Consider the following 21,300-nt stretch of genomic DNA (forward strand, 5'->3'; position numbering starts at 1 on the left):
CACCTTCCGATTCCCGCTCATAGAGCCTCGCTCCGCTCATTGGTTACCGAAAAAAAGCAACCAAAGAAGAAGCAAAGTACGCGATGCTATTCGTTGTTAAGCGCACGTGACCACTTCATTGGCTGATTGCGCTCGCATCGTCTGCTTGGCGCGTCAACAACGCGCGAACACCTGTTGTCGCGCCGACATATTTCCTGTGCCTGTGCTTCGACTAGCGTGCTCGCGATCGAAGTTGTTGAAATGCCTGGATTGGCACGAAAGTTTCATACACGGCATAAGTTCGGCAAAAAAAGAAAAAAGTCTCAGACGAACAACTTCAAGGCGCGTCTCTTGGCGAGGAGCGTCAACGAACAACGAGATGGGTCGCCCGCCGATGCCGCCGACGCCAGCCTGACGGCCTCGCCAGCCTGCGATGCTCCCAAACGTGACGCATCGCTGGCACATTCATCACCCGAACGCGCAGACGAACTTTGCGAACATCGAGACTGCGCGACCTCCATCTCCGCCGACAGCGAAGGAATCGCCGAGGCGCCCGAGAGTGTCGACGGGGAGTTAGGCCTAGCGGGCCCGCCGGTCACCGACGCTTCGCTAAGCAGCGGCCGCGTCCGCCGTCATACAACCTTACTAACGCAATCGGAGCTGCAGGTAAGGTGCACAAAGGCCGATGCAAGGCTGCAGGAACTGGCATCGACCGCCGCGTCGAAGAGAAAAGTTTTTGAGGAACGACGCACCGGCCGGCGCCGCTCCCGCGGAGCCAAACGAAGAGGCAAGTTTTTTGATCGCCGATCTTGGCTGCTTCGGTAAACAGTTAGATGCCATGAAATGTAAAATCTGCAACAGAAGCGTCAGCATCTACAGACAGGACAGACAATACGGCCTCGCCGTGAAAATGTGTGCGCGTTGCGTGAACTGCGGCGACATCGCGCAAGCATGGAGCTCTCCGCGAGTGGATGGAGCACAGAAAGTAAACTCGTTCGCCGTCAACATTCTCGCCGCTCGAGCCATGCAGGCCACTGGGAACCGTCAAGCAGCTATGAATGATATATTTCGACAATGAACATATCCCATCGCGGACTTCACAATAAAACGTGGCAAGAATACGTGAAGCGGAAATTGACTCCTGCAGCTAATCGCGCGGCCGAAAAAGTCATGGGCGAGTGCGCGAGTGCAGTTCGTGAGCTTTACAAGGAGCTGCATATTGACAATGCCGACAGTATTGCAGTCTCGTACGACGGCTCCTGGATGACGCGCGGGCACTCGTCCCACATAGGCGTGGGGGCAGTGATCGAGCTCTTCACTGGTCTAGTGCTCGACTATGTCGTTCTGAGCAACTTCTGTGCCGGATGCAAGCACGGACCGAAGGCAGACGACCCGGCATATCAGGCTTGGCAGGACAGCCACGTGTGCCAAAAAAATACTACAAAAAAAGCTGGCGAAATGGAAGTTGAGGCAGCTGTGCACCTCTTTGAGAGGTCCATAAAAAAAAATGGCCTCAAGTACACTACAATCCTGTCAGATGGTGACAGCCGCACCTTCCTCGCTTTGCAAGAAGCAGATGTCTATGGCTTCATCAAAGTCCAAAAAGAGGACTGTGTCAATCACGTCCAAAAGCGTATGGGCACTGCCCTACGCAATTTAGTAGCAAGGCACAAAGGAGGTGCCTCTGAAACCCTTGGAGGAAGGGGAAGGCTCACCGGGGACCTCATCACGAAGTTGAGCTCCTATTACGGCTGGGCGCTCAAATCTCACAAAGGAGATGTTGAGGACATGCACAGAGCTGTGATGGCGACTTACTATCACATCACTTCTAATGATAGTGAGTCAAACCACAGCCTGTGTCCCACGGCCCAGACTCTTGGTGCCGGCAAAATGCAGCTGCTGCCAAAGGGGAGCCCACTCCGAGGCACCATTACAATTTGCCACAACATGTGTGCAAGGCTCTTCTTCCAGTTTATGAGCGCCTGTCAGAAAAAGGGCTTCTAGAAAGGTGTCAAAGGGGTAAAACCCAGAATAGTAATGAAAGCCTTCATTCCGTGATCTGGGCTTTGGCACCTAAGCAGCGCCATGCTTCACTGTTTGCGGTTGAAGCTGCAGTTGCCGAGGCAGTGATGAAATTCAACTGTGGCAACTTGAGAACATCAACAGGAATCCTCGATGAGCTCAATCTCAACGCCACCCTCCCAAGCATCAGACGGATGACTGAGAAGGACAGGCGTCGAGTGGCCGACTCAAACCGCAAGCGTGCCTCTAGTGAGAAGGTCCAGCAAGCAATAAAGAAGCGCCACCGCAGTGCTAAGCACCAGTCTGACTATGTTCCTGGTGGCTATTAAGATCTGCATTGTGAAATATGCACCTTCTTATTGTTGTTTTTGAATAAAGTGTGTGTTATTTGTTTTTGCCATTTTTCTCAAAATGTGAATTTATGACTTCATTCAATCTTAAGGCCTCGATATCTCGGCAGCTAGGGCTGGTAGAGCAATAATTCTTCTTGCAATGGAAACCTGTATGTGTATAGAATCCAGGTATGGGAATGGAATTTAGAGTACAAGCCTTTTTAATTAATTACTCATCAAAATTGTAATATTATGCCAACTGCTTTTTCAGAGTGGAAAGTGCAATTTGCCATAACATAACTAAAAAGGCGAAATAAAAGAAACTACTTGCATAATTTCAATCTTAGATCATTAGTCTATCTTGCCATATCTTGAATGTTGCTTTTAATTAGGCACTTTTTTTTCTATTGAGGCCTTAAACAATGGGGGTTGAACTTGCATTATCTTGGGAATGAGATGAGTTACAGGAAAAGTAATTGCATATTTGAAATCAGCAGAAAAAACTGCACAAGGCTGTGCATTTTCATCAAGATCACTGAAGAAATAAACAAAAAATGTCTAAGACCAGTCTGCCCCCTTAAAGGTGGGATGTCAAATAAAGTTTTTGGCGAGAACTCTCGCCTTATATTAGTGTGCAGACTTTTTTCCTTTTCTTTGGTCCTTCAACTCCCCCCTCGCCTTATAATTGTGACCGCCTTATATTAGAATAAATACGGTATGTTTATAAGTTTGTCAATAAAACTAGGTCTTGTATACACATACCTGTGATGACTGCCAGGGCATACCAGGGCCAGCCATATGGGGTGGTGGTGGCCCAGCCATCATTGAAGGAGGCCGTGGACCACCTGGAGGCATCATTCCTTTTGTTCCTGTCGCCCACTGCTGTGGTGGTGGCCGGTCCTGTGCGAAAAAATGACTATCACAGGTGATCTTCCACAAGCCTTATCTTCTTCACAGCATTGGAAACAACGATTGGGTTTCTAAAATTGCTTTTGTGCACAAGGTGTACTCAGGGGTGAGACGGCCGAGCCTAAATTGGGAGCCGCGTTTGGAGCAGCAAAATTTCAATTTTGGAGCAGAAGAACCTTGCTTTGGAGCAGTTAGCGGTCGATAACGTTTTCTTATCGGCTGAAGAAAGATTTCAACTTCTCGGCGTCGGCACGGAACAAGGGAACTCCAATGGCCGTGGAACGGAATTCTTGATCGTACATTTGAGTCTGTTTAATTACCTTCTCACGCTTATGATTTGCGCCTACTGTGGTGACAGTGTCTAAGGAGCAAAGAAACGAGTGCGGAGTTCAGTGTGAAACTCGTGATGGCAAGCTTCACTCAGGGTGACTGGAGATTCAACAACAACATTTATATATGCAACAAAGACTATACAGCCAGGAATGCCATGAAAAACATGCTTGTGAATAGACACAAGCCAACAGTGGACAGTGCCTACAGCCCTGGTCAGCTGTTGTGTGTAGATTCAAGCCCATGTAATTGAGAGAATTCAAATAATGTTATTTAAGAGACCATCAGGAAATAGAACACGTTCTTTTCCCATGAATGCTCGGATTTGAGTCTCTTTCATTTGGCGCCTTTAAACGCCAAAGCGTGGTTTTCCCAAAGCACCTGTATACTACTTGGCACTAGACAGAGCACATAACTGGAGCATGCAAGGTGCCACTCACCATTCCTATAGGAGCATTGCCTCCAGTCAATGGAGGTGGTGCCATGATGGCCCGCATTGGCCCCTGTGTGCCTCCCAGCTGGGGACCGCTACCACCACGGTTATTTGCATCATCCCCTCCACTCTTGCTTGGTGGTGGAGGGCCTTCACCAAGCTCAGCCATCAAGGACATATACTGCAGTATTATTCAGAACAGGCTCAAGCAGTGAGAAACTGGCGTACCCTCAGAACATTGGTCTTCTTGAGCATGGTCATAAAATGCTGCTAATCAGAGTTTTTAGGTAAATTACTTGACTAAATCACTACTCACTTCAAAGCTCAAGTTTACTATTAACCCATGCCTGCACATGGTAATGCCAATTAAACACAGGTGAAGCACATAAGTTTTGTAACTGCAAGAATTGGAACCCATCTGCAATGCACTTCACGGACTGCTGGAATGTGCACTTATATAAAGATGGGCTTCAGAGAAACCCAGTAGCAATTGATAAGACTGTCCACTGCTACATTGCCCCTTATACTGTGTCTATATTTTTTGCACTTTGTGATCAGTTAAGCAGTCATTGACCTATGCGAGCAGTCGGTCACAGGCTTTCACCCACTACCCTTACGTGCACTGTTAGTACACACAGTCATTTACCTGTTCTTTTTGCACATTTGCTGTATCAATAATTCAGGCATTAAAGGGGCCCAGCAACACTTTTTGGGTATGGTCAGAAAACCGTGTCAATCAGCAGTCCAAGCTCCTTAAAACACATGAGCCAAATATGGTGCAGCACGTGGCCGGAAATGTAAAATAAATTTTCAAGGTCAGCTAAAAATCGTTTTCAAATGATGCTATTTACCAAAATTTTTTGGTGTGATAGGCCCAAGTATCATGCAATACGCTGATTTGAGCATGACGAGCTCGACAGTTACTGGAGCTGCCACAGGAGGCAACAATGTGTCCGCATGTGTGCGTTCAATCACGCTGCAAAGCCAGGTGTTGAAAGAAAAAAAAAAAGAGAAAAGGTGCTCCAAGTCACAAGGCACATGTGACATACTTTCTTCTCCCCTGTCATCCCTACCTGCTTAGCTTCCCGTGCTTTCGTCAGCACGAGAGAAAAGAGACAGCAGTTGCAGCATGTGGCAAATCTTTTCAACTCCGCTCGTACTTGACAGATTCTTAAAATTTTTGCAACGGTGAATTTGGGAGGCAAAAAAGGCTCCTTTAATGAATCCATTTCACGGCTACTTAAAAAAGTGTTGCAGGGCCCTTTTAAAGTTTGACGGCAAAATTTTAAAATAGGTGATCAGTTGAAAAAACATGACCCTTGCCACAGCAAACTACCGAAAGCAATAAACTAGCATCATCTGTGATTACATTTGAGTGATTTATTATAAATTAATTTCCGTCATCCATAGAAAGTAGTTCATAGCAAGCTCTTCCAATGAAATTTTTTTCGCCTGCCCCACTAGGGTGGTGTAGTGGCTAAGGTACTCGGCTACTGACCCGCAGGTCGCTGGATTGAATCCCGGCTGTGGCAGCTGCATTAACAATGGAGACGAAAATGCTGTAGGCCCATGTGCTCAAATTCGGGTACACGTTGAAGAACCCCAGGTGGTCAAAATTTCCAGAGCCCTCCACTACGATGTCTCACAATCATATGGTGGTTTTGGGATGTTAAATCCCACACAGCAACCTACCAAACTAAAATTTTTTGTCTGGATTCCCCTCCCCCCCCGCCCCGTTTTTTTTCTTGAGAGGTGATTCGAAATCCTACTTCATTTAGACTTCTCACTAATTATACGACTTTGCATTAATGTTTAACAGTGCTAAATACATAAAGAGAGCTCGCCACTGAGAAGTTCACAAATGGAAGGGAAAAAAAAGCACACTACCTCTTCATCTATTTTGGACTGGGAGCATCCTAGCCCTGCATCACTGCCCCCGCCACCAAAGCCACCTCGGCCGCCGTAACCACTGCTGCCACCTTTGTTTCTATCCCTGCAATCTCGTGCAATATGACCAGTGCCACCACAACAGGCACAGATAACACTGTTGGTGATGTTGGGCCGGTCAGGACACTGCCATGCCTTGTGTCCAGGCGCCCCACAGTTGGAGCATCGCGGTCCACCCAGAAGGTCATTCTCACGCAGGGTACCATTCAGTAACGCCAACTCTCGCAGCTGCATTCGTCGAAGATCGTTTTGACCTTCCGGAACTTCAACACCCTGCCGGATTATCTCTTTGATCTGCAACAAATTGTACATCAAGTTTATACTATTAGCACTTAACATACTACTTAATGCAATAATTATCACTTCTATTGTAAGCCAGAGTTACTGAGACACTGTCATGACAAGTAACGGCTGAAACATCCGGTATGTCACACAAAGCCACTGAGAATATTTTTAACACAGGTCATGACAGTGCTATTGTTGACCTACATAAATGGCCAAACACTGGCTGAATAAAATACAGGACGACTTGATAGCCCTGCAGCGTGAAAGTGTGCAGAATTTTTTAGTCCTCCTTTCAGCCCTACTGCAAACCCGCATTAATAAGCTTTTCTATCCACTGGGCCAAAAAATACAGTCTTATTCCCTATTCAACTGAATCCATTCTTTTGGACTATCAACTATTTAGACCTTTTGGCTGCTTCCGCCAAGTCTGAATAAACGTGGTCAGGGAGTGAATATACATTCACACCCACACAAAGCCATCAAATGTCCCCAGAGGCCCTCTCCACCTAACTAAATAGGATCCTCATTTTGCCTCTATTCAAAAGTAGGCTCATGCAAATATAACCTCCTTGGTTCAATGTGAATGGCAATTATGTCATATAATTTTGAAGTGAATTGAAGTAGTAGCCCAATTTGAATAGTAGTATGACGCAAGTCATATTACTTTTTTGCCCTTATAAGATGCTCTATTAATTAAAAAAAAATGTGTGGTAAAGTATAGCTCCACGGCAATACGAGTATCCACTGACAAGATGGTTTCCCAACACAGCGGCCCTGTGCTGCATGGCAGTGGCTGTGTTGCGACACAGTTATCCTGTAGAGCGAGACAGTGGCCTTGTGCTGCGAGAGTCTTTTAGACGAATTACATGCAGCAGAATACATCTATTTGTTAGTTTCAAATACAGAAATTCTAAATTACCGTTGAAGTGAATTTGACAACTGCAACATACCCTAGATTACTCACACAGGTCTAATAAAAAAGTAACTACAAAAAACTGGCTAACAAAAGCATATTGACAAAATTTCAAAACATTTACCAACCTGTAAAGTTCCTGAAGAGGAAGCTTTCTGAAAGAGAACCTGAAAACAATTGGAAGAACTTACTCACCTTGTCCACAGCTTTCCGAACATTTTCTTGGCTCGAAGCTGTGACAAAGGCATGCAAAGGTTCATCTTCCCCAGGCAACGGCTGGCCATCTTTGCGCCCAACCTTGCCTTCCTTCACTGAGCCTTTCCCTCGAATGATGATCTTGGCACCAGTTTCTTTTTCAAGACTCTTCAGCGTGTTGCCCCGTGGACCAATCAATAGGCCTACAAAGTTAATGTCTGGATGCTCTTCCTGTGGAATCATTACTTTCTCAGATACACGGACCAGTGGTGGCCTAGAAAAAAGCAAGGCACATTTGCATCAGCATGATTGAAGGTCATACAGTCAAACCTGCAATAAAGTATTATTGTGTATATCGGACAGGCTTGACGTCACCTTGAACATACAGTGATAATTCCAAGAAAATCGCTTTACTCAAAATATTCCATTACAGTCGATCCCGGATATATCGAACTCGAAGGGGATTGCAGAATAGTTCGATATATCGACAATTCGAAATACAGTATTTACTTGCGTAATGAACCCCCCCCCAGTCCTTAAAAAAAAAAAAAAAAAAAATCTTTTTTAATGTATCTGTTCGTTTTATTTCGGCATGAGAGCGATTGCTTTTGATGATCGAAACAACGTTAAATGAAGCCGTTATATTACAAAATAACAACTCAATAAAAGTCAAAACAGTTTCGCAACCATGCTAAACAGTTGCGAGCAGCACGAGCGCGGACGACGTAAATCAAAATTTGAAAGTCCCGCCTGTTGTGGCAAAGCGACATCTGTCAAATGCAGCAGAAACCCCTTTGCTGACAGCGCAATGCAAGCACAGCGGAACAAAAACAAAGCAAAAAACAAAGCACGCGACCTCTTAAATGGCGGGCGCCCAACGTAGAAACACGCTGCGCGCCCGCCTTTTTGAAGGTTGTGCAAAGCGCAACCACACCCACCGCGCCGACGGTGCGTCGTGCACCCACAAAGTCTACCGTAATGTTTATGCGCCTCCATTCGACGCTGTGTTTTTGTTGTCCGGTTTGCCGTCGTGAACCTTGGGACCCTTGCTGTGCAGGGCGAATCAGGCTGGTACGCTACCTGCACTGCTGATTATAAACAGCATGCACTGAAACATTGGAACCGAGCACCTGGACGACACTTCGGCGTCGATCCGCGCGCTTTCGTTACAGGAGGAAAAACAAGAAAGCTTCAGGCTAGAAAAAAAGATTTGTTGTGCTTTTCACGGGCCAAAACAAGTGAAGCCGTCACGCAAAATTTTCGCTGTTGTAACTCCCGTGACTTTTTTTCTCTCTCCCACATAATGAACCCTCCCCCAAATTCGCGGCAACTTCACCGAAAAAAAAAAAAAATGGGTTCATTGCATGACTAAATACGGTACAGATTATGCGTATTTAAGGCCTAAATTAAAGCAATTCAGGCCTTATAAACGTTATAAGCACTAACCTAATGATTCGCTCACAGTATGATGAGGCACAAGGTGTGAACCAAAATTTACCTCACCTCACTTCTCATCAAAATAGTCCGTAAACTTGTCTCGCTTCTTGCACGCCGTCAAGTTTCAGTTATCCTCAATATCATTGAAGCTTATTAAATAAGTGAATTAAGTTCTTTCAGCCTCAACAGCATTGATTGATGCAGAACGCTGATGCAAACTTAGTAGCAGAGCAAAATGTTGGTTAGTGGCGGCAGCGGTGACATATTCATTACCGCACAGGTACACTTCCGCAGCACTAGCAACAGCAGCCACGGTCTCAGCATCGATACAGTAAAAAACAACTACGTCGTCATCTGCACCAATAAGTCCCTCACTGTCCAAGATGGTGCCCGGAAACGCTGATAAGTCGCAGAATTAACCGAAGCACCGTACGCAAGCGGTCATGACGCACCCAAAGTCATCACCTGGCCCGCAAGGAAAGTTTACGATGGTGCTTTACCTGAAGCCGTTCCAAGCACCAGTCATAATTTTTATGGCTACGTGCGAGTTATGGCTACGTGCTACATTCAGCCTTAGAATGAGGATTTATCAGGAACGCAGCAAGAAAGCGCATAAGACAATGTCGAGTTTCCACAGTCGGCATGTTGGCAATATTGTTACGTGACAATATCGATATCACTTGTGCCTTTGTAGCTGGCAGACACTGCTTTCAGCTGCTTTGATGCGAAAAGCTAGTAAGAGCGTAGCCACGAAGACATAAGTTTTAAAAGCGAAAACACCACAATTACGTCACGAGGTGCACATCTCGAAAGTCATGCTTTTCAGGCTCGTGTGCCATTGCGCACTAACAAGGAAGGGAATGCGAACATTGCAACAAGATCGCCAAGTCACTTCGCATTCTCATTTTGGTGTCGTCGGCAGGCGCATAGCCAGACATTTCTTTCGAGGGGGGGAGGGGCACCGGCTTAAAATGGCAATTTTTCGCTTTCTATGACATCAGGAAAAAATTTTTGAGAAGAGGGGGAGGGGAGGCATGCCCGGTGTGCTACCCCCTGGTCATCGGCAATCGGTCTTTTTTTGAAAAACACTATGCTCGCGGGTTAAGACCTGCAGATCGCACATCAAAAGCACCGATGCACTCGCAAGCGGTGTGCAACAAACCAGATCAGTGCGATAGAATAATACCGCATTTTCATCACCTGCGCATGCAAGGAAATCGGAACTCGTAAGAACGCGGCCGAATATTGATCAATATTTGCTAGTAAAAATTACTTTCTAGGCTTCGGCGCGGCGCAGCATTCAATATATCGGATGTCCCTCTGAGCAGGAGTTCGATATCCCATACTTTTACATGGAAATTCAAGGGGATTTCTCAACTGTTCGATATAGCCAATAATTCGATATATCAGTTTGATATATCCAGGATCGATTGTATTCAAAATTTCTTCTGGGCTCAACCCAAATGCATGCTTATTAAGCTGCATTACTCGAAGGGCACAAAAAGCTTCACCCACTTTAAATGAAATGGTGAGCGGAGGCATCTACAAGTGATTTGTGGGGTCTAACGTCCCAAGACCACCATATGATTATGAGAGACGCCGTAGTGGAGGGCTCCGGAAATTTCAACCACCTGGGGTTCTTTAACGTGCACCCAAATCTGAGCACACGGGCCTACAACATTTCCGCCTCCATCGGAAATGCAGCCGGGATTCGAATCCGCGACCCGCGGGTCAGCAGTCGAGTACCTTAGCCACTAGACCACCGCGGCGGGGCAAGGCATCTACAAGTGGTGGCAAACCTTATGCACTTGCATTATAATCATCAGCCCGACTACACCCAATGCAGGAATAAGGTCTCTGCCATGCACTACTCATCAACCCAATCCTGTGCTTGCTGCTGCCACATTAAACCCACAAACCTCTTTAAGGGGTTCTAAAACTCTGTTCTAAGTAACCATAGATTGGCTTCACTAAAGCTGAGTGCCTCCTGAAACGTGAACCGCAAGTTTTTTAGACCAATCAAGGATGAGCGGAGTCGCACAGAGATTTGTCGCATGCTGCAATTGCTCTCTCCTCTCACACCGAGCGCGCAGGAAGATCAGGGAGGAAGGGCATGGGGGAAAGAACAACATCAAGCACGTCATGACCTTAAGCACTTTTTTTTTTTTTTCAAATGGCTAACCTCCCTGTCTTTCCCCATTTATTCCTCCTCCTTTTTTCAAATGGGCAGCTTACTATTCATGTAATTGAGAGCAATCAATCACATGATGGCTTCGGTAACTAGGCAGCTAATGATGCTCAAATTGGCCAATGGCTATGAGTGTGGGCATACGGCACGGTCATTTGGGCATATGACATATGTCGAAAAAGAGGGAACAATCTTTAGCAGGTTTTAAAACACAAATGCAAATTCCAGGTGGCATGCTACACTATGTTTACCTCACATATTCTCAGGAGTTTCTACTACCAACAGGCGTAATTTTAAGACCATGCTAAGAAAATGTGCAAAGCTCCCTTAATCTCATTTTCTCACTTAATTTTACGTTCTCCTCGCACTTTTGACTTCTCTTGGAATCTTGTCATTTACTTTTAATGACCAGCAGCTATTTTGCCTACGCGCTACATGCCCTACCCATTGTTGTGATCAGCTCCCGTGTTTTGGCACCGCTTGTACGCGTGGAAGGATTTTGACTGACGCGCTTCCTGAAGGTACAGAAAGCAACAGCACAGCGAATTCTTTAGGTCCGTCGGCTTGCCTCAAGTCCTCTGGGCCTGCACGGCCAAAGGATTAACAGGAAAGGGCTGTTTTGCTGTCTGGGCTGCTTAGAAAGAATGGTCCCCTCTGCGTCACTGGAGTCGTCAGAAGTCACCTGACAATGAGCCAAGTGCCGAAGGAGGAACATTTTCAGTGACATTTCTCGCATTTGTAGGGCCTTTCGAGCACACCACGGACTGCCCAGCATCAATGACCCTTGAACCTGGCAAACCAGTTGGGTCGACTATGCACATGGGGTTCCAGGTCAACGCATCGTGCCAGATGTGCCGTGCCATCACCTAGCGTATTGTGTCTACTGCCCCCTCCCTGTAGGATGAACTGGGCGTGCCTTTTGTCCCTTTCCTGGGAGGTTCTTGTGAACATGCCTATTCGCGAGTGCCGTGAAAGACCACGATCGCATTGGAGGATCCTGAACTCAATTGTCTTCTTTTGCAGAGAATCTTGGGAAAACGGAGGGTATAAAATGCGAGTGCAAAGACGCTCGGGTGTGCTTTTTCCTTTTTGTCATGTATCACGCTACCTTAATCATGTAAATACTGTAAAGAAGCCCCGTCTCCTCGGTTCATCTCCGCCCTGACCCTTGGATGGCTCCGAATCCCGACGAAGTCCCCCAGTCGCAACACCATGTCCATTTCTTCTTGATGTCAACTGTGATGCCCTTTGCACCTTTATTCCCTGAGCAACTCCAGTTTTTTTTGTCCCTTAGTTAAAGATACACCTATCTTTTTTTTTCTTTCTATTGCTCGCTCAGTCGTCGTCAGTTTAAAGCGAACATTCTTCGTAACCCTCAGAGTTTCTGCTCCATAGGTAAGTACCGGTAAGATGCAGCTGTTAAATACATTTTCAAGTGACAGACTGCTAGTCATGAATTTAGCATTGTCGCAGAATATGCTTGTTTTACAGCTACCAGTGCCTCACTACCTATCGCAAAGTGTTGTTAATTTCAGAGACTGTTGCACATTACTTTAGTTTTCTGCATATTAACCTTCTGACCTACCATTCTGCTTTCTGTGTCCAATTCCGCAATGATAGGTTGTCAATTGTCTCCCGAGTTACTCATTAATGCAATGTGAACAGAAAATCACAGGTTACTAAAATACTCTCCATTAACTCATGACATTAACTCTTCCCAATCTAAGATGCTGAAAACCTGCAAGCATGCAGTGAGTAGCATTGGGGAGATCTCGCCTTCCTGCCTTACACCCATATTTATTGGGATTTTGTCACTCTATTTATAAAGACTATAGCAGCCGTGAAGCCGCTGCAGAAAACATTTGTTGCAGTATGTTTATACAGTAGAAGCACGTTGATACTGTTCCAATAAAAAAGCTGAAATAAACATACAATTTTAATTCAGCATAAATTGAGGCTGACAAGCCCACTCTGAGGTGCAAGAGCAAAAAACATGTATTTCTAAAAAAAAAAACAGAGAAACTCTGGCTTTCGAACTTCTGGCATCTCGCTGGCAGCCAGACATCAGCCAGCTAGTTCTGGTTCCAACAGGAAACATCGTGGTCATGTGTGCTAAAATCCTAAGACAACCCAAATATTGCAAAATGTTCGATCTTCCATTCGCTTGGTTGGTCGATTTTGGCTTCTAGGGACCAGTTGTGCTGTCTGCGGAGCACACACGGCACACACAATCTTCCAGTTTTAGACACCATGCCTTCTCTTTCCTGGCTTGCAGAACCTTTAACCTGGATTGCCACCTTTAACGCGCAGATAGGGGTTTGTGTGTGTGTGGGCGTGTCTGCGTATGTGCATGCATACAATAGTTTCTCAGATTATCCTTCTACACATGGTCGTGTTAGTGGTGTGTCAAGTGTTTTTCAGCTGTCGTCAGTGTCATATGTTCTCTGCAGTTGTGGTAGCTCAGTGGTTACAGTATTCGGCTGCTGACCTGACAGACAAGGGTTTGGTCGTGCTCGCAGCCACATTTCCATAAATGCGAAATGCTGGAGGCTGGTGCACTCTGCATTACTACAACAGATTAAAGAACCTCAGACTATGTTGTTAAATCGCACCGACCACAGTTTTGAGAGGCATCAAATTTTGTTTGCTTGGCGAAATGCAGCTATGATCTGTCCTGTCAACAACAGTCGGCAGTACCAATCGCAAACGCGCTGACAATGTAACCATCGTAGCCCAAATACAACCAAATCAGCTCACCCCCAAACGTAGCATGAATCGGGGCATTATCAGAAAATGTTTTTAATGCTGCCCTATTTGGACTGTTCAAAATTTCTGTCCCTAATAGGTATGAAAAATCGGTCGCCAATTGTACTGCAGAGAGAGTTGGAGCTGCTCTATGGTTCAGAGCGTGCCCAACCAACTTTCCTTGCTTTTAACCCTTTCATAGTTGACTGTTTTTGCTAAATGCAGTCCAAAACTTAGTAATTTGATTATTGCTGAAATAATTTCTCTAAGCAATTCCATCTAGGAAAAAAATTGTTCAAAATTCATTGCGTGGCCGTAAAGTGACAAAAAATTATTTTTGTATTTATATCGACATGGGTTACTTACTGTATTTACCCACATAATGAACGCACTTGTATAATAAATGCACCCCCCAATTCAGTCATTAAAATGTGCATTTCTTTTTCTCCCATGCAACAAACTCACTCCATACATTCTTCCGCTGGAGTCCCATAAACCAACACCTGGTGCCTCCTTGACCATTGGATCTTTCCGGTATTTTATATTGTTGACACACCTCGGTTCGGTCCCTCCCCCCCTTGCCCCCTGCAGCATTTTCTTCTTCCCCCTCTCTATCTGTGCACGGCACGCCTCTTGCATTTTTTCAATTATCAGTGGGCCGCAGCGGGGTTCACAAATAGTGCGAGTGTAGACACATTGCAGCTGGCAAGTATACAGCGAGCAAAGGTCGTGAAACTGGCCGCACCAACCAACGGTCGCATCCTGCAAATACAAAACATTAAGGCTCAATTACATGCACACGATTTTTGCGTGACGAGGACAGAATTCGCTGTGGTCATGGCTATCGCAAAGAGCCGTTTGTCGTTATCGTATCACACGTTTCTGGACAACCAGAAAACGTCGCTTGTCGCCCAGAAAAGAGCGTGAACCGTGACAATTTCCGCAACATGGCAGCACCCCCGATTCTCGCTTAGGTCGCGATTTCCTCTAAATGCTTGTTATATGCACGTACTTCAAGGAACTCGAAATATAGGCTACCTTTTCTACAATCACTTTTAATGAACAGCGAGGCGGCATCCGTATTGTGTCAATAATCTTGTTATCGACAGCTTGTTTTGATGCTTCGGTAGTATCTTGCTGCAATGTCAACAATGGCAGGGTGGTGGACGGAGTTGACAAAGTTTGTCGTAGCGCACACTTCTTGGCGCCCCTTGGGATCACAGCACATACCACTGTTGCACTTACACGATTGGGAGAAAAAAAAAGCCACAAAACGCTTTTATGTAGTGCACCGTTGGCGCGGGCACTTACTGGTTGACAGCGCTATCTCCTGCAAGCTGTGATGACAGCTTGCAGGAGATAGCACCATCAACCACCAATGATGAGTGAAGTGAAACAAAGAAGTTGTCTCCAAACAGTGTACGCATATGTCAAATGCAAAAGGTCAAGTGATGTAATATTTTTTTCTCCTTACAATCGATCCCCTTTATATCAGTGTCTCTTATAAACACTGTTATAAGAGACAAATTGGTATAAGAGACACCAGTGTGCCTAAATTAAAATACAGGTTGATAGGAAGCTGCATACATGGTACCCTGCTTATAAGAGACATTTCATATAAAAGACAAGAACTGCTGCCCAGAGCATGCCTCTTATAAAGGGGTTTTAACTGTATTCGCCCATCCTGAAAAAGTTTTCACAAAATTTGCGCCGCATATTAAATGTACCCCTAACTTTGCGCAGACTTTTCGGGAGGAAAAAAAATGCTTTTATTATGCGAGTATATACTGCATAGTAATGTCACGCGAAATCCCTTAAAGAAACTTCTACGATTTTTTTATAAATACAAATTATGCATTATATTAAACATACTTCACATACATACAGAAATAAGTATACCAGAGTACTTTTCCAGCAAAAGAATTTTTTTGCTCCAACATTAAACACTGGGGAATAGTCACCTCTGATCAGATTCTAACAGTCTCACTATGCACGCTTTTGAGATGTCGCCCCATCGTCATCACAGTCTGAATCATATTCGGCACTTGGGGAATAGTCTACAACAGAAGAACTGCCACTCGACCCCATGGCACCAAAGCAACCAGCGCACACCTCCATAGTGTAGATAAACCGCTTGAGTGAGTGCACTCATTTCGGAGAAAACTGTGATTTTGTGATGTCCGAAAAGCAAAACAAGTGAAACAGATACAATAATCTTTTGTCTTATCGCCAATGAGACATACTTAGATTTACAGAGTCCCTAAACAAGGTAACACAGCCACAGCGGCATTGTTTGTGCAATTTAGCACTGCATGAACACAGACGCAATTTCGTTCGAGGGAGCAATAAATGAGAGAGTCAAAAATTAGTCGCCCTTTGAGACATTAAAAACCAGACCACCATCAGCTTTTCGGGGGCGAGAAGCAATAACCACCCGAAGAATGTAATCAAACTCAGCCGCACTGAGTTTGATTACATCCAGATAGGCAAGCGAAAGCCACCAAGCCGCTTTAGAAAGCATTAAAAAAGAGAGAGAGAGAGAGAGAGGAGACACTGGCACATGAAAAAAAAATTCACATATCGCCAAACGTGGCAGCAGATGCCAAGCAAAAGAAATGATTGAAAAAGGCGCACATTTCAAACCACGAGCAGCGCAAGTGCTCTCGGATGCACAAGCGATAGCCGGCGCACTGCTTCAGAAAACAAATACAGCAGAACCTTGTCAATATGTTTCTAAAAAAGCTGCGGAACATAAATGTTCAATCTGGGACAGCGTACAATTTTAATTCAGCAAAAATTGAGGCTGAGAAGTCCATATGGAGGTGTAAGGGCAAAAAACATTTATTTAAAAAAAAAAACATACTAGCAATTTCTTGCTGCTGCCGCTCACCCTTGGACAAGAAAAGCTCCTTCAGCACACATTGTAGATCCTTGCCCACATTTTCATTGTTTTTTTTCTGCAAAAGAAGCTTTTTAAAGCTTCTAGTCCAGTAAGAGATTCGACGAAGTTAGCAAGTCGGCACACGCTTTCGTTCTCGCCGCTGTCTTCGAGTGCCTCGTCCCCCACCTCCTTCGCTGCGCCAGCACCCACCACCTCTGCGACAATCTCGGCATAACTTTGCAACTCCCAAGTCGGGACGTTGTCGCCTATGGAGACGAATGCAACGAAGGGTGCATTGGCACCTATGGAGGAGTACTCCTCATCGATGTCGTCGTCGAGGTCAAACGTGCACGCCACAGAGTCGTATTCGCTGCACTCCGTATCCTTCGATGCAGGCTGCCGCCAAAAACCACACTTCCGGGAACATTTGCGAACAGTTTCGCTCCTCAGACTGCCCCAGGTAGTGCTTAAGTAGTGCAAATGCTTGCGCTTCATCGACACCATTATAGACGCAGCTGTCTCGAATCGCGAACTACTGAGCAATGTGCAGTCTCGCACAGGGCCCAGCCTGCATATGCCTTTTTTTTTTCTTTCTCCTTAAGTAGAGAGAATCACTGATGGCAATCTCATTGGACGATGCTAGTTTCAGGTGGATAATACCCTGCAGAGTTGCAGGCGTACAGATAACACAACAGAGCATGCATCTCTTGCTAACGACACGGGGTGGGGGTGAGGGGTGTGATTAGCAGAGCGAAGCACGTCACGTTCACACCTTTACCGCTTGAAGGTGTGTGGCTAGCATACCGTACTTAAATGCACTTGGCTTTGTAAACCTCCTGAAGGAAGAACATGTAAACAGAATGGGATGGGGTTGGGAGAGGAGGCAGATGTAGCAAAAGTGCACCGACAGTGCATCCAATCTTTATGCCACATTGTAAGCTCCATAGTGTTCTCCTGGCTGTCACAGCCATGGGTCTGAACAAAAAAAAAGTGCAGGACTCTACACGCACGCAAGAGCAGTTTTTTTGAACACCTGAATGAGAATTTTATTCCCGCGGAACATATCAAACGACCGCAGTTTGCCGCAATGCCAAACGTTAATGCTGAACAATCGTATTTTCCGGGAATGCATTAAATTGAACGTATCAACACATAATCGCGATTTCAAGCATAGGAACCAGGAAATCGTATTAAGCAGGAAACGTATGAATGAGGCTCTACTGTATAAAATGTGGCAGCAGATGCTAAGAAAGAGAAATGATAAAAAAGGCATGCATTTCAAACATACAAGCAATGCAGTACATGTACGGCAAAAGCCCTTTGGTCCGTGTTAGGTGATGCCGTATGTGTGCAGCGAAAACCCTCAAAGGGTTGATCGCAGTGCTTCGAGATGCCAGAAAACCTCTGCTTCTTGCATGCCAAAAAGTGTCCAAAAGACATCACGCTGACTTGTGCCTTAGCATTAAGGGGTGCATGCATTGTGTGATTGGCCATGTTATTGTGTTACTCAGGGTGCTTTTTTTTTCAGCTAAATAAAGCTAAATAAAGTTTTGCATCACTGAATACATTGCGTTTTGACTTCCTCACAGTGGTAGCGCCATAATGCTCGACAACTTTAGCTTTTCTTAAGCGATTGCTTATATTGAAAACCATTTACAGTGAAATCTCGGTAGAACAAACCCCACATTAACGAACTTTTCAGGTTAACAAACTTTTTGAAAAATCTCGTGCCGACTGCTAATAGTTTTAATGTAAAATTATTTCACTACTACATACTTCAGAATACCAAACTTATTAGAATAACGAGTGTTAATTTAGTTCCACATTATATTAACAACGCCTCAGTACTACGAACTTATGTTCTGAAATCCGTCACGACCACTGGAGCGGTACGCAAGCAGACCAGAAAGCGAACGGACGCCTTGCTTTTCGGAAGGTGCGCGACGATGTGGAGGAAAAAAAAAAACAGAAGAGCGACTTTCTCTTCTTTCTTTTTGTTGAAACACCAACGCTGCAGGTTTACAAGCGAGCGCAAAGGCGAGGGCAACACGGGAGGGCAAGGTCAGCGAGGCAGAGTGGGAGTTGCGGAGCAGGAAGCATGGGCACGAAAAACCTGAGACAGCGAGAGAGCAGAAAATGAAACGCAAGAAATTTCTTTTATAGCACTTTTTTTTCTTCGAAAGAGGCGATGACAGCCGAGACGTTTTGGGTTTTTCTTTGGAGGCCTTGTTTTTTCAGTCGTGTTCATCTCATGATATGTGGGGTTTTAACGTCCCAAAACCACTATTTGATTATGAGAGACGCCGTAGTGGAGGGCTCCGGAAATTTCGACCACCTGGGGTTCTTTAACGTGCACCCAAATCTGCGTGTTCATCTCTTTTCGGTGATTACATATCAGCTTCGGAAAGCAAGTCGGCATTCGCACTGCAGTGATACTACAAATGAGTTCATCTCTGCTTGCAACGAAGAAGCGGAAGCAGTTTTCGCTAAGTGGGACAATGGATATTCTTCGGTAACCGGAAGGCAAAAAGCAGGCTGTTGTGACCAAAGAAATGAAAGTCGATTATAATTTCTGATGTTTTTTTTTTTTTTTTTAAGGGGCGAACCTCCTAAAGGCAGGGGTCTGCCCATCCCTTGTATGCGTGTACGTGACCGCCTATAGTTCCACATTTGCAAACTGCCCACTACTTCATCCTTGCAAACATCCCACTATGCCACATCACCCATCCACCACTTCACTGACCATAAAGCAAATACTGCAGAGAAGTAGCCAATATGAAATGCAAGATGGTCAAGTATTTGTATCCAGGTGCACGTTGAAGAACCATAGATTGTCCCACTGTGTCCATCCCTTGTTTCTATGTGACCGCCTATAGCTCCACCTTTGCGAACTGCCCACTACTTCGTCCTTGCAAACATCCCACTATGCCCCATCATCGATTCAGCACTTCACCGACCATTAAGACATTTTAATGAAGGGGGAACAAAAGCGACATATAGCTACCACTTGCCAATAATAAGATTTCTTGTACAAGTATATAGTACAGTGTTTGTGACGTTTGATGATGTAGTGGGTGATATTCGCGGATGGTTCATGGTTTAGCGATCAAACCCACCAGCGCTTCGCCCCACTCATCAGCACTCACTCTGGATGTGCTGCGATTTTTTTTTAGCAAAGAACAAACAACAATGATTTTCCTTATAATATTTATTTAATATGGATTGGCTTTCCACTAGAACCCAAGTGACTTGCATAGGGTCCCAGCATTCCGTATTTCTATTGTCTATTCCAAACATGCTTCTAGCATTAACTAACACAAGGTACAAGTGAACTGCTATTTAACTCCTTAACTCTTTCGTTACCATGCCTATTAAAGCCAATCACCAGTAATCAATGCTTTGAATTGTCATTTTTGGCATGCTGAATTTTGTTTTGCGTGTACCTAGCACTTTCTAATAGTTAGTTCAGCCATTGACCTCCCAGCCAAGTCAGTTTGAATTTGCCTTACTGGGCAACATAGCAATTTTTGACAGACCTTTTCGCAAACAAATGTGTGTATGTGCTAGTGAAAATGTGTTTAGCTGATGAACTTGAGAGATATGCATGTCGCTTGTGGTTATGCTGCAGTAACATCAAAATTATGTAATCAAAAGCACCCAAGGAAGCCAAATATAATGATTGATATGTGGGGTTTAACGTCCCAAAACCACCATATGATTCGGAAATTTTGACCACCTTGGGTTCTTTATTACGTGCACCCAAATCTCGGCACACTGGCCTACAGCATTCTCGCCTCCATCGAAAATGCAGCTGCCGCAGCCAGAATTCAATCCCGCCATCTGCGGGTCTACAGCCAAGTACCATAGCCACTAGACCACCGTGGCGGAACAGCAAGTCAAATATCAAATTATGGCATCAGCTTCACAGTCTGACAGTGTTGAGCCAAAACAATTGCCTGAAATTTATGCCAGTCATTCAAACACCAATCTCTGCAGATAGAGAGAGGTGGCTCACGAACTGGTGAGGTTCTCTGGACATCTGAATGATATAGGCACTGTTCATATCACGTGTGTCCATTTGTATTGAAACACCCGTAGACTCTACTCGTAAAAAAAACGAAAATATTACGTGGAAAGTATACAAGTGCACTTGTGTCTCACGAAAAAGCAGCAAATGCATCACCGCATGACATGAGCAATGAAGCAGTACCTTAGTTAAGATTTCTGTTGTCTATGTTAATAGGAGCATTGTGTAGAACATTTATTATTGACCATTCCATTTCTGGGTATATCCAGAAATGTATATACAAAGTTTTTTGTTTTGATTGTTTTTAGATATATCATGTTTTTTATTGCTGTGTTCATGTGCTGGCAACCAAAATTACAAATTTTTCAAACTTTTGTACATTTCAGAATAGTTTTGTTGCACTACTACTTATATTTTGTGGAAAGAGAATTTCATTAGGCACAATCTGGTATGCTGCAATTCGTATTGAAGTACTTAGCTAATTGGCAAAAGCTTCACTCCCGAGCCATATGAAAAAATAGCCACTTTTTCGCGATAACGAAGGTTAAGAGGCTCCTGAACTACTTTGCTAAGAAATTATAAAGTTACCTCAGGATAGGAGTTTATTGCCTCACGAATCTATTGCTGCAAAAAATTCTTGAATACATGACGCACAAGCAGAGTTCTAGAAATTTGCC

At 44.8% G+C, this 21,300-nt stretch overlaps 1 protein-coding gene across 1 annotated transcript in view; it reads right to left on the reverse strand.

Moving 5' to 3' along the window:
• The window catches only part of LOC119161414 (uncharacterized), an 83,174-nt gene that overhangs the window by 32,229 nt on the left and 29,645 nt on the right, over nt 1-21,300 (reverse strand). The window contains exons 5-8 of the mRNA XM_037413869.2: nt 7,346-7,619; nt 5,893-6,246; nt 4,013-4,186; nt 3,096-3,233 (exon numbers count right to left, since the gene is read on the reverse strand). Of these exons, the coding sequence (XP_037269766.1) occupies nt 3,096-3,233; nt 4,013-4,186; nt 5,893-6,246; nt 7,346-7,619 (940 nt within the window). The remainder of the gene's footprint in view (nt 1-3,095; nt 3,234-4,012; nt 4,187-5,892; nt 6,247-7,345; nt 7,620-21,300) is intronic.

Source organism: Rhipicephalus microplus, chromosome X (genome assembly GCF_043290135.1).
Source record: "Rhipicephalus microplus isolate Deutch F79 chromosome X, USDA_Rmic, whole genome shotgun sequence".
NCBI classification, from domain to species: domain Eukaryota; kingdom Metazoa; phylum Arthropoda; class Arachnida; order Ixodida; family Ixodidae; genus Rhipicephalus; species Rhipicephalus microplus.